The sequence below is a fragment of the Hermetia illucens genome, chromosome 6 (assembly GCF_905115235.1).
Source record: "Hermetia illucens chromosome 6, iHerIll2.2.curated.20191125, whole genome shotgun sequence".
NCBI lineage: Eukaryota > Metazoa > Arthropoda > Insecta > Diptera > Stratiomyidae > Hermetia > Hermetia illucens.
This window is the reverse complement of record NC_051854.1, coordinates 38,453,767-38,467,828: the sequence shown is the minus strand read 5'-3', so window position 1 is coordinate 38,467,828 and position 14,062 is coordinate 38,453,767. Positions and strand designations below refer to the sequence as shown.

The following is a 14,062-nucleotide window of genomic DNA, read 5'->3' as shown; positions in this document are numbered from 1 at the left end:
GCGAAATGAGGCAATTGGGTGGGAGCAAGATTGGCGATGACCTGATCAAGTCGCTCTGGCTGCGACGGCTCCCGGAGGGCACCCAGGAGATCCTCGCTTGCGTCTCCGGTTCCTTGGAGGAACTGGCAGCGACGGCCGACCAGGTGCAGGAGGTGTACGTACGCCCAACCTTGGCGGCCGTTCAACCACCGTCGGATGAGGTGGGTGACTTGAGGCGCGAGATAGCCGCTTTAACAGCCAGTGTGGCCGAGATGCGGGCGACGTTGGGCGCTCAGCGTTCGGCGAAAAGGGCGATCAGGTAACAGGTCGTCAGGACAGTCCGCGGACCGAGGGATTTGCTGGTACCACCGCAGATTCGGGGATAAAGCGACAAGATGTACGCTACCGTGTAGATTCGCTACTACCGCAAAAAACTAGGTCCGCGGGGGGTCTTGGCGACGGCCACCCAGAACGCAGCGCCACGTCGCCTAACTATTTTCGACCCCCTCAGCAGCGCAGCTACCTCATCGATACTGGTGCGGAGGTTTCGGTTCTTCCCGTACCTCGGCAACATCAACTTTTCCCACAACCGCTCAAACTTGCGGCAGCAAATTCCTCCCGCATAAACACGTACGGGTATAGGCAAGTGGACGTGAGTCTTGGCTTGCGTAGGACGTTTTCGTGGCGTTTCATCCTGGCGGATGTCAGCTTCTCCATACTAGACTTCCTGTGTCACTATGGATTGCTGGTGGACTTGCAAAACAAGTCTCTTATAGATTCCACGACCAACCTTAATTCGTCGGGACATATGGTATCTCACCCAGGCAATAATCTTTCCGTTCTTTTAGAAGACATTACCGACTCTCGTGTTCGGGCACTTCTCCAAATGTTCAGCCAGATTACTACCAAGTGTAGTCTCTCCAAACCAGTGAAGCACAATGTGCAGCACCACATTATCACTACTGGTTCCCCGATCTTCTCGAAGGTGCGTCCTCTACCATCCCAGAAACTGGCAATTGCACGGAAAGAGTTTGAACAACTCGTTCAACAGGGTATCTGCAGGCCCTCAAACAGCTGTTGGTCTTCCCCACTGCATATGGTCCCTAAGCCAAATGGCGAATGGCGCCCATGTGGGGATCACAGAAGGCTAAATGCACAGACTGTTCCTGACCGATATCCAATTCCACTCATCCACGACTTTGCGCATCACCTCGCGAATTGCCGCATCTTTTCGACCTTGGACTTAACCAAGGCTTATCACCAAATCCCAGTAGCTCCTGAAGACTTTCCAAAGACGGCAATATGCACACCCTTTGGACTCTTCGAGTTCACCCGGATGACTTTCGGATTGTGCAATGCGGCGCAAACCTTTCAAAGGTTCATTCACTCAGTCCTGCGAAACCTCGAGTTCTGTTTCGTATATTTGGATGATGTTTTGGTCGCTTCTTCCACTGAGTCTGAGCACTTAGCCCATCTCGAGTGCATTTTTCAACGTCTCCTTGAGGCCGGTTTAGTCCTAAACGTTGAGAAATGCAAATTTCTCCAAAAACAAGTGAGATTCCTCGGCCATTTCATTTCCCCTGAAGGAATACAGCCCGACCTAGACAAGGTGCAAGCGATAACAAGCTTCCCGCGTCCAAAGACAGTGAGGGAGTTGAGGAGGTTCTTGGGCATGCTGAACTTCTACCGTCGTTTCCTGCCCAAGGCCGCCCATCACCAGTCCATTTTGAACGCGTACTTTTCTGGCCCCAAAACTAAGGACACACGAGAGATCGTGTGGTCTGAAGAGGCTATCTGCGCGTTTGACAAATCCCGTCAACAATTGGCCGACGCTACACTCTTGGCATTCCCTCTGCAAGATGCACCCCTAGCCGTTTTTGTTGATGCCTCTGACATCGCAGTAGGTGCTGCCCTTCACCAAAAGGTGGATCAAGTTTGGCGGCCGTTGAGCTTCTTCTCGAAGCAGTTGAATTCCGCTCAACCGAACTACAGTACCTACGATCGCGAACTGCTCGCCGCGTATTTGAGCATCAAATACTTCCGTTTCTCCCTAGAAGGCAGGCCGTTCACAGTGTTCACGGACCATAAGCCTCTCACGTATGCTTTGAAACAGAAGCCCGACAAAGCGTCCCCTCGTCAGCTTCGTCATCTGAGCTTTATAAGCCAGTCTGACATCCAGCACGTGTCCGGCAAGGACAACATAGTTGCTGACGCTTTGTCTCGTGTCTCCGTGGTTAACATCCCCGCCTCACTCGATTTCTCGGCTATTGCCAAGGCGCAGGAGGATGACGCAGCATTTCAGAGCCTCAAATCCAACCCCAAATACAAATTTCGGGAGTTGCCCATCTTCGGCTCAAACCTCTCTCTCTGCTGCGAAGACTCGGAAAAGGGACCTCGGCCATACATTCCGGCCACATTTCGCAAGGAAGTGTTCCACGCAGTTCACGACTTGGCGCATCCCGGCATCAGGGCAACAAACCGATTAGTCACCGGAAAATACTTCTGGCCCTCCATGAACAAGGATATCAATTCCTGGGCCAGAGAGTGCATCGCATGCCAAAAGTGTAAAGTCTCCAGGCATGTAAGGAAAGAAGTGGGCTTATTCCCCCGCACTACCAAGCGTTTCCACACGATACACCTCGACATAGTAGGGCCTTTGCGAGAATCGCACGGTTATAGGTATTGTCTCACAATCATCGACAGGTTTACGCGGTGGCCTGAGGCAATACCTCTGAAAGACATTACGGCGCAATCATGTGCCGAAGCCCTCTGTCGAGAGTGGATACCTCGCTTTGGCGTCCCTGCAGTGGTCATCACTGACCAGGGAATGCAATTTGAGTCCACCCTTTTCTCCGAGTTAGGCAAACTCCTTGGTTTTAAACGCTAGCGGACTACTGCATACCACCCGCAATCCAATGGGATGCTGGAACGTTGGCACCGGACGCTGAAAGCCGCCATTATGGCACGTGACGATCCGTCCTGGTCCCAAGTCTTGCCTCTCGTCCTACTCGGCCTACGTTCAACCCGACGAGAGGAATTTGCTGCCAGCCCCGTAGAGCTGGTATACGGGGAGAACCCAAGACTCCCAAGCGATCCGGTCTTCGACAAGAGATCGGGTCTCACGGAGTCGGGGTTGGTGCGTCTGCTGAGGGACAATCTCCTACGCATCAAAGCGCCACCACCCACTCGACACTCGTCCATACCTGCTTGTTCGCCCAAGGAACTGGACACATGCACGCACGTGCTGATCAGGACGGATGCCGTCCGGAAGCCGCTGCAGCCTCCATATGAGAGCCCGTACCGCGTTCTCGAGCGGGGAGAACATTTCTTCCAGCTCGAGATCGGTGGACGCAGGAAGGCGGTCTCTCTGTCCAGGCTGAAACCCGTGTCCGCCCCGAAGCAGCGTCGTGACCGTTTTGTGGATTGACGGCGAACGAAGTTCCGGGATCCGTCGCCGAAACCCCTAGGTTTCATCTGGGGGCGGAGTGATGTGGCGCGGCAGGATTCGCAGCATTCGAAATTTATTTCGAATGTTGCGAATGCGAACGAATAGATGGCGCGGATCTACCCACTTTGCGGAGCTCGCCACGGGAGTGGAGGACCGGCGAGAAAAGTGTGCCATGAGTTAGGGGCAGAAAAGAAACACATGAAGCGAGAGTCTCTTCTGCCTCTAACGAGTATACAGTCACACAAATTATTTAATAAAGTCTAATGGTTAAATATATCGAGTATTGATTGTAAAAACCCAGTCTATGTTCCGGTGTACCTAAAAGTGTGGTTTGCAAAGAAATTAATATTAAAGTTAAATGTCTGGAGTTCCTTATTAAGGCAGGCCTAGACCGGATACCGGTTGTTGCGCCGTTGATGATGATATGAAAGTTGGCACCCTATTTTATTTCCTGTATCTCTATAGTAACATGAAAAATCTGTGTTCTGTTGGAGTTTTCGGTTAGCTCCATAGATAATTTACAATAACTTAGTAAGTCCTTGAACAGGCTTTGCAACGTAGCCTCCAGAGGAGCTCAATTTTTAGTAAGGAGTGGAGAAACCAGAGGGCGTTTTATAAGACTGGTGAAACTTTAATTTTTTTTTTGGAGACATAAAGTTTTCCACCTTTCTTATTATTAAATATAGATTCGCTTGAAAAAAAAATTTGTCCCACTTTGCCTGCTCCTCAAGTGTTCAGACTGAGAAGAGCTACGACACCATTCACGTCTGAAGAGCTCAGATTTCCGTCTCCGGCTAGTCTCATATGAAGTATCTTTACAAGCGCATACGCGTATGAATGAATATCTTAATAAACTCGTCAATAACATCTTACCTATAAGTAGCCACTTGATTTCAGATTAAATTGGTCTTGATCAAAGGGTCGACGATATAGAAAGTTACAAAAGGAACGCACTTCTTGTGGGAGGGCAGTGTAATCAATTATATAATTTATAGATGATCATTAATCTGCAAAATAGTTTACCCATACTTGAATAGTTGAATATGTGAGCTTGGTTCAAATATACCATAAATGCTTGTTTGCTTTGCTCTTATCATAGACGTATCTAAAATACTCGGGCGCGTGTGAGATTTAGTTCGACTTTATTTCTAAGATCGTTTTGTTCATTTTTTGAGTGTGTAAAGTAAGAGATATTTGCAATAATAACACAGTGGACTGTTGTCTATATCTTCTTTGAAAACATTATTGATTTATGTATATTATCTAATTGTATGAATCTTTTCGGTACTTTCTAGAAGTATTTGCTCACTTACCAGCTTCAATTAACAAAACTTTCCAATGAGGTACTTCAGACAGTCGAGCAGCCACCACTGATCCCGCCGAGCCTCCGCCAACCACGATGAAATCGTATTCATAATCGGGTTCAGATCGAAACTGAAGAAAATGGTTAAATGCAAATCAGTTGCTAGTTAACTATGTAAACTGTATCTTTATCTGTTTTGTTCCAAGAGTTACTATTATTATGTAAAAGGAGAAAGATATAGATCATTTGAGAGAAGTGAAACTCACCCGTGAACTGGCTCTACCGCAAGGATCCTCAAGATCACACTGGGATCTTATAAAGACTTCGAGCAGACCCATGAACAGCATGAAAGGACCTCCTCCACATACTGCTGACAATGTAGGCCCCGTAGGCACGCTCACAGGACAATTACACGACGACATCTCCAATAACCTCTATCTGAAATAGAAATAAAATTCATTATCAATTTTGAAAGATTAGATTACTGAAGGCGGAGTGGTTTTGCAGTTAACTTTTTTTTTGATGTAATAAACTCGGCAATTATCTGGTGAAGCCATACCTGGTGAATTAAATTTTACTAAGAAGAGGTTTGAACCATGGATAGTTGGTGGCAATTAAAGCCTTGATGGGATGGGCTTGTTGCCATAAAGTATCATTGAAGCGCCTACAAAAAATATGGCGTAACCAAATTTAATTACAATGAAATGAATACTATATTCATTGGGGGTTCATCTTTAGAATAAGATAAAGCTTTACCGACCAATGCATGCATGATTTTCTCATTATGGGTTTTGAAAACAATAAATAATGAAATGACTTTCCTTTGTTATATTTGGGAGCTGCTTCGATTGCTCTGGCGTAACTCATTTGCAATCAGGAATATTGCGGGTAGAATGCCACGGCCTTTTTCAGGGTCCGCGGCCTGTGATCTCTTGCGGTAGAGGTGAATTTAAATCGATTTTTTGAAGTGAATTTCTGGAGTGTCGACTTCTAATTATTTCGGTTACCTGAATGCGGTATATATCTATGTATTCACACATGTAATGTCTAGAAGTTGTGTAAATAGGTCAACGTCATCTCCGTCATCTGACGACAATGGCTTGCCTAGCTACTTGTAGCCGTAAAACGCCATCATGCATTAAGTTTCATAATACAGAACGCAGAATAGATCCTTGCGGAAATCCTGCGTTATTACATACATCTTCGAACTCAAAAATCAGTTTGGTAGCTTCAACCACTGACCGGGTCTTCCGGAAGCCAAACTGCCTATTTGATAAATAACCGCCACTATCAATATTGGATATAGCCGGATTCAGCGCCTTGTTTGGGATTTGATGAAACCAGGGGCTGCGGAATCGTGAACCCTTTTCACTGTATCCAAAACTTCGTCCATGGTCACTGTAGGAATATTTTCGGTGCCCATTGGTATCACTGGGAAGGTTGCGGATGTCGGGGCAACAATGTTGAAATTATCTCCCACAGCAATCCAGGGCACGTAATAGGAGGGGACCTTTAGCCTTTTATTGCAGACGTAACAGACTTGTACGCTCCTCCCCATAGATCGGAGTCTGCTTCACAGAGAGTTTGAAACAATCATTTTTACTTTTCGTGATGACCCATTGCAACTTTTTGCGTGTCTGTTTATAATTGAGGTACCTTTGTTTATTACCATCCTCCGGGAATGCCTGTGGAGCCTGGAACGAAGCCACGATTTAACAATCAAGGTTTCCGCGATGGGCTTTTTCATTTGGAGTGCACTGACGAGACTGCCTTAAAGTGGCTCTAGCAGGCAATCCCGGCTTTGAGTTCCGGCAGTCAGTTCAAGTTCACTCTTTGGTGCCGATGTTCTCCAGTTGCGAAGGGTAGCATCACATCCACTAACGGAAATTCTGCGATACGTTAACAAATCCGGAAGATGGGGGTGGGGAATACAATGGGCTAACACGGCCTGAGTGGTCAGAAGCTGTAGCCTCTCCCCCACCATGTACACACACACACACCTTTGTTCATATTCTGACGTGTTTCTTCGGCGTTGACTCCGCCTTTTGGCTTTCAGGCATTCCGTATGACATTTCGGGTTTATTGTTTTGGGTTCCTTATCAATAGTATTATATATCGTCTGGTGTTCGCTATGCGTGTATTCTTCGCGCACATACTAGTGTAGACGCTTGACTTATGAAAGTAAGATCCCACGACGGAGCCTAGCTCTCCACGCCTGAAAGTGTTTACGCTTCCGATATTGGCAAGGGTGACGTTTATACAGGAGAAAACCTTTTGTTTGTTTCCCGGCTTCCCCACTCCATTGTCAAAGCGTTGAATTCGCCAGCAATAATTTTGGGATTGCGATCTTTGGCGTCTCTTGCTAGTCTATCTAGCATGCTGAAATACTCTAGTATTGCCATACTTGGAGCAGCATAATAGCTGTAAATGTGGAGGTCATCCATCTTAACCCTCACAAAATCGTTTTTGCGTTTCATTGCTTACTGAAAGGCTCGATTACCACAAGCCCAGACCGCAGCCTTTTCACTTATATCTGCTTCCCAAACTCTTTGATGGAGGCTTTTGTATTATTCGCAAACAATAGCAACATCGATTTCCTCTTTATATACTTTTGTGTCAGCAGGTCCTGGGTTGGTTGGTAATGATTTAGATTCAGCTGCATGACTCTCATTTACGAAGGGTACTTAAAGCAATCCTGTAGGATGGACACCTGGTACTACCCGTTATGTGATTGCAATCGCGATCTTTGAGATCCCTGCATAGAAGGCAGTGAGGGCTCTTATTGGAGTCCTTCGCCAAATGATTTTCCTCTCATTTCCCCCTCATTTTTGACACAGTTTGGATTTATCAGTGGTGCTAGTGAAATTCTTCGCCATATGTTCGAATCCAAGACATTTGAAACACTTTTTTAGTGAAATTTGCTTGCGTATTCTGCACACGATCCAACCGAACCAGACTTTACTCGCAGATAGTGGTTTTGTAGCTGAAGTCACAAACATAGTTAGAGTCGCTGTCTGCGTTTTATCGTACGCTCTCCTTAGGCTCTTGATGTCCGTTTCCGGACACGCTCTCCTTAGGCTCTTGGTGTCCGTTTCCTCCAGTCGTAATTGGTGTTTGAGAGCTACATAAATTTCCTCCTTGATAGTAACCTCGTCAAGATCTTTACACTCCATCGTAACCATTGGCCGAATTACGGGGACGGTCGCATGCTCGCCGAGTGAAGCCTCTATATTCAGCGCGATCCTTCTTTTCCTTCGATAGTTCAAACAGCAATTCTCCTTTTTGTTTTCGCCTAATTCGTGTTACATTGCCATTAGGCTCCTTCAGCGTAGGATCAGCATAATATCAGCATAAAACATATCCTCTTTTGCTGTTATTATCAGCGCTTCTTGGCGGTTTCGTTTCGTAATCATTCTCCTTGTTACACCCCGCTCCTTCCTTGTTTTAACCAAAGTCCAACTTGAGCTCGGATCCCTTTGGTTGTTGGCTCCTTTTACCCCAGCATTGGCCGATATTTTGGCGGGGGATTCTTCCTTTTTTTTCTTTTGTACCTGTAAGTGTACGGTTCAATCGTCAATGGGTTTCCTGACAAGCTTTTGTGTTTCGTGTCTTGGCTGTGAAACAGTCTTGCGAAGCCGGGTTCCGGCCAGATCTGGCTGTCTGTCTGTTGTTTTCTTACAATTGCGTACATAACATTAAAACTCAATTTGGTTGGTTTTTTTTCATTTAAATTGGTTCAATTTTCTTGCTGTACCAATACTTTTACGATATGATATCAAAATCTTATTTGGAGATTTCAACAGTCAAGTAGAGATAGAGCCCGCATTCAGGCGATACGTCGGCTCCCATAGCTTACATAGGGCCACCAATGATAACGTCGCGCGGAAAGGGGTTCACAAATATAGGTCGCCACCTCTCAGCCTTGATAAATGTCAGAACATATAGGGGGGGGGGGGCAATATAGACTCAGACCACTATCTCATTGGCATGGTGCTCCGAGCTCGAATTACGACACCACCTACAATCCCCTCTGACAATCAGTTGAGACTGAATACTGAAGTCATCCACAGCACAGCCCTCCGCGACACCTATAAGAGGGAAATGGATGCAGCAACAACCGCAGTCAACACAGGACCTGGAGATGAAGCATCAACAAATGATCTTCACAACCACCTGAAGAACGTTGTCATGGATACGGCCACAAATATACTTGGCCCCAGCCGCAAAAGGAGTCGGAACGGCTGGTTTGACGATGAATATAAGCTAGCAACGGAACGGAAGAATGCCGCATACCGAGTAATGTTGCATTCTCAAAGAACGCGGGCACGTGCAGAGATTTATCACGAACTCCGTCGAGCAGAGAAGCGACTTTACAGACGGAAAAGGAAGCTTGGGGGAACCAACAAGTCTGTGAACTCGAAAAGTATAGGGAGCAACCGCATCAGGCGCGGAAGTTTTACCAGCAAGTCAGCGGGATGAAGCCTTATACACCACGATGCTCATGCTGCCGAGACAAAGAGGGGAATCTGATTTGCGACAGAATTGACATATTGGAGCGATGGGTTGAGTACTTTGATGAACTACTGAATAACCAGAACAGCGGCGAGTTGGAGGTCGATGGACAAATACTGCCACCACCAAGTATAGAACAAACAGTCCGTTCAATTCATAGGCTTAAAAATCATAAGTCGCCAGAAGCCGATGGAATTACAGCCGAATTGGTTAAATATGGAGGCGACCAATTACACCAAGTGGTTCATTAATTTGTGCTTAAAGTGTGGGACAGCGAATCAATGTCTGACGACTGTCAGAGAACCATTATTTGTCCCATACATAAAAAGGGAGATATTACACAGTGCAGCAATTATAGAGGCATCACGTTGCTGAGTACCATTATAAGATATTATCCGCTATCTTTCTAGGCTGGATAGCCCCATATGCCCGGAATATCATTGGTCCATACCAAAGATGCTTCACTCCAGTCAAATCAGCAACAGATCAGATTTTCTCTCGCCGGTAAGCGATGGAAAAGTTGTTGGAATATGGACATTAGTTGCATTATCTTTTCATAGACTTTAAGGACACCTATGATAGCATAGCCAGGGTAAAACTATGCACGGCCATGAGAGAATTCGGCATCCCGAAAACATTGATAAAATTGACTAGGCTGACCCTGACCAATGTGCGAGGCCAGATAAAAGCAATAGGATCACTCTCGAGACCATTCGACGTCAACAACGGTGTAAGACAAGGGGATGCCCTATCATGCGTCCTATTTAACCTGGCTCTGGAAAAGTCATCCCTGATGCTGAGGTAAATGCGAGAGGCACGATCTTCTTTAAGGATACGGATATCATGGGAAGAACGGCCTGAGTTGTACGAACTGCCTTCATCCAGGTCGAGCAGGCACTGATTGGCGCGAGATCTTGGGCTGCACAAGACAAGACAAAATATATGGTGGCAACGTCAGAACCAAAAACCCAACCAACCAACAACATCATGCACGGTTGTTGCAAGTCAACAGAGCCTATTTCAGCATACATAAACTGTTTTGTTCGAAATAGGGTCAAAGCTTTTACTGTGCAAGACCATGATCTTGCCAGTCCTCATGTATTCCTCGGAGACCTAGGTCTTTAGCTAGAAAAATTGCAAACTCTTGGCTGTGTTCGAGAGAAGAATCCTCCGAAGAATTTTCGGGGCCCTATGTAAGAATGGACTACTCCGTAGCCTACATAACGATAAAATCTATGAGCGATTCCACGACTGTCAAGTTATGGATAAAATCTGGTTTAACAGGATGCGGTGGGCGGGTCTCTTAATCCGTATGGATGAGGATGACCCAGCTCGAAAAGTCTATAAGGGCAATATATATGGTAGAAAAGGAAGACGAGGCAGATCCTGCCTGACTTCGGCGCCAAACCGGGATGTCTGGATTTCTTTATTAAGACCGGTCTAGACCGGGTGCCGGTTGTTGCGCCGTTGATAATGATGATGAAAAATATTACTGGAGAGGAAGATCAGATTGTTGTAACTTAAGGAACAGTTCATTGACGAAATGCGAGGTTGATGGAATCGTGGCAGACTTAGCTATTGGAGGAAAATTAGACGGGTTGAAAAAAGCGCTGCATTTATGCGGTTCCAGTCGGCTTGCCGGCAGTCATAGACTGACGGTGGGGTAGGTTGTTAGGTTGTATGGTTCTATCGGGGAGTTGGATGTTGCGATACTGGAATATGATTTGGTGGAGGCACGCTCCGTTCTGTTTCGCCCGTACATCGAACCAAGTCCAGTGTCTGTACCAATTATTGAGATCGAGGGTTTGCCGAATGTGCGGGATTTGGGACGTGCAGAAGAAATGGACTTTTTTTGTACTGATCAGCGCAGAAGATGGACCCTGCGAAGACCGCGGTGAGAGTGAATTTCTCGAATATGAGAATGAGGACACCACCACAGGTGTTGCAGCCTTGGGGTTTGGGTTGGTGTCGGTCCGTACGGAAAAGATTGAAACTAGGAAAATTGGGGTTGTACCTATAGTTCAACCTGGTTTCACAGAGGAGAATAATATTGGGTTTAAGTTCGCCCAGGAATAGCTCCAACTAGAATTTGCGAACTCGGCTGATAATAAAGTTGATGTTTAATTCTGTTATCCTAGGTCTATTACTGGATGTCAGGATACCGACCAATGCGTTAAACATCTGGAGGAATTCCCGGGATTTCCTAGTGAACTCCAGGAACCCGGGATTGGAGATGGTTTTAGGGATTGCCGAATGGGTGCGAGTTATAGGTTGCAGTTGCGAGTTGCGTTTGCGAAGGACACATGTGCGATCGCCGGGCTGGTTATCGGGTGGGTAGTAGATCGATGTTGATAACTTATCATTACTAGGCGCAAATATGGAGCTTGGTCAGTGATTTGAGTCCATGGAAGGCAGCCAGTTTCGAAACCTGCAGGTTGTGGCGTTATAGAGATACTCAGAATTTGAAATTTATGTCTAAAGATATATTTCTTCAAAGTATTTAAATTCGATGACAAGTAACTTAGCAAGTAAGGCTGGCACTTGATATGCGAACTACATTTTAATTATATCACTACATGCTACCATTATCCGGTTAGCTGAAAACAAGTAAATTTCTCCGAGATCCCGTTTGTTAGCCTTTTCGCATTCAGACGAATCTGTATATAGTCTAAACTGTATCTGGATCGAAATTAACGTGTGCCTATTATTGCGTAATATATTAACATCAACCATTGGATAAAAATGCGAACTAATAGTTATCTACTTTGCTGCATTCGTTACAAATCAAAATCTTCATAAAAAAGTATGTCAACCAGGTTAGTAGAGGTTCGCCTCATACGCCGAATGCCTCTTGCAAATGCCAGACAACGATGCTTCGGATGAATTTTATGTTGATGGCGTATCTGTGGATATCGTGGATATCACGTTTACTCATTGTCGCAGGGTAGTTTCAAAGCCGTCACTGGGTTTCTATGAAATGGCTCTATTAATTGGGATGCGATGATATGCTCAAAACCATGGGGTTTCCCGAAACTGGGTCTCGATTATTTCTCAATTTTCCATCTAGTTTTATTCCTTCTTGAGATTGGAGATTGTCCTAAAAAAGATTGAATTTCTTCACCTTCTCCGAACTATTTCTGCTAGATATATTAATCCAAGTCAACCGAATCATCCTGTGTTGCTGCTTAATTTAATTTAAAGTCTATAATTTACGCAAGTGTAATAGTTTCCTGAGACAGTCCAAGTTAGCTAGTTGCTCTCGTGACCAGTTAAGTTTTCCACCCGATAAGCAAGGTAAACACTCTGAGAAGATTTAATGGTGCATCATGAATTATTAAACAGCAAAAGGTTAGTGGATTATAGAAAAGCTGAATCATACCCACTGGCAGAGTTTCGAGCATTGAATAAATAAATGATAGTGAGACAACTGGTTCGAGAGTAGAAGAAGATTCCACAGCATCCGTGCATCTCGGCATAAATGAATGGATGAATATGAATCTCGACGGATATATGTATGTGTATAATAAGCAAAATGTTAACACTTCCATTAAACCCATCCATTTTCTGGTATTTTTGTTGTCGACCCATTTCCCAGCCAACACTTTTTCGAATTAAATTTAAAAGTTAAATGCAATTAAGTACATAATGGACTTAAATAATTTGAAGTAAATTATGCGCACAAAGATGTTGCTCCTATTAGATATACCGTACTTTATAATCTTTTTTGAATTGAATAAAAAACCGATGATTTGCTAGGAAAGATAGTCAAAATCCTGACATCTGAGTTCAATTGTTCATTGCAAATTTGTGTGGTATTTGCATAAAATAGTTGCTGGCTCAGAAGAGCTCGAAGTTAGTTTTCTGTGCGTGCAAACTTTCAGGTTTGTGACCAATTTCACTTTCCAACTTCGCTCCATCGAGATGTTCACTTTTCGCTTCTAAAATGAATCATAGATGCGAGAAGCATCTTTCATCTTTAAATGTCGAGGATGTTGTGTCGTGATATGAAGAAAGATCGCGAAAAAGCCATCGATTTCTAGCTAAAAGAGAATAGGTATGTACCCGTACTTCGAATAGCAATCATGATCTTTTTTGCTGATCTTCTGCTGTGCATAAGTACATATGTATCTATATCCTCTAAACGTGGCTCAATGCAATACCGATGTGTTTGCTTGTTTCTAATATGACTTACATATTTAAAGTAATATTTTTTTAACAATCGTGCAAACCGCCATTTTATTACCAGTGGCAAATCGCTAAATTGCATAATATTTAAATAAAAATTATTTCACATTTCGTAATAATTATGACCAACCAGACATTACTGTTTGAGTAAATTTTAATAGGAGAGTGCCATTGGTATCAATCGACATTTTTCGGAGCAAGTTTCACTTTTTGTCTAAGTCGGTTGAGAAGTTACTGGTCATATATTATTGCCCTTCACCCCTTGGTGGCCATACGCCATCGCTCGCGGTTACCTGAAATGCTTTTCAGCACCCCCACGACTTTTCGAGACGCTCGCACTCCTCCTCTACTGTGCTGCGCCAAGTGCTCTTGTGGCGACCCGATCGTCGGCCGGATTCCACTGAATGGCATAGTATGCAATACAATTGTCTCCCCTATTTAATGTGTGACTTATCCACTGCCATTTCTTCTCCACGTCTTCGTATCACATCGAATATGAGTACCAAGCCCGTGGACTGACCAAGTTGTTCGTTTGAGATAGTGTCAGCATACTCCGATGATACGACGCAGACAGGTATTAACGAAAGCGTGGAGCTTTTAAGTAACAGTTTAATTCAGTTTCCATATGCTACTCC

At 44.9% G+C, this 14,062-nt stretch overlaps 1 protein-coding gene across 1 annotated transcript in view; it reads right to left on the bottom strand.

The window, feature by feature from the left end:
- LOC119659534 (glucose dehydrogenase [FAD, quinone]) overlaps window positions 1-14,062 on the bottom strand; it is a 240,024-nt gene that overhangs the window by 81,858 nt on the left and 144,104 nt on the right. The window contains exons 3-4 of the mRNA XM_038067675.1: window positions 4,997-5,168; window positions 4,741-4,861 (exon numbers count right to left, since the gene is read on the bottom strand). Of these exons, the coding sequence (XP_037923603.1) occupies window positions 4,741-4,861; window positions 4,997-5,152 (277 nt within the window). The 5' untranslated portion in view covers window positions 5,153-5,168. The remainder of the gene's footprint in view (window positions 1-4,740; window positions 4,862-4,996; window positions 5,169-14,062) is intronic.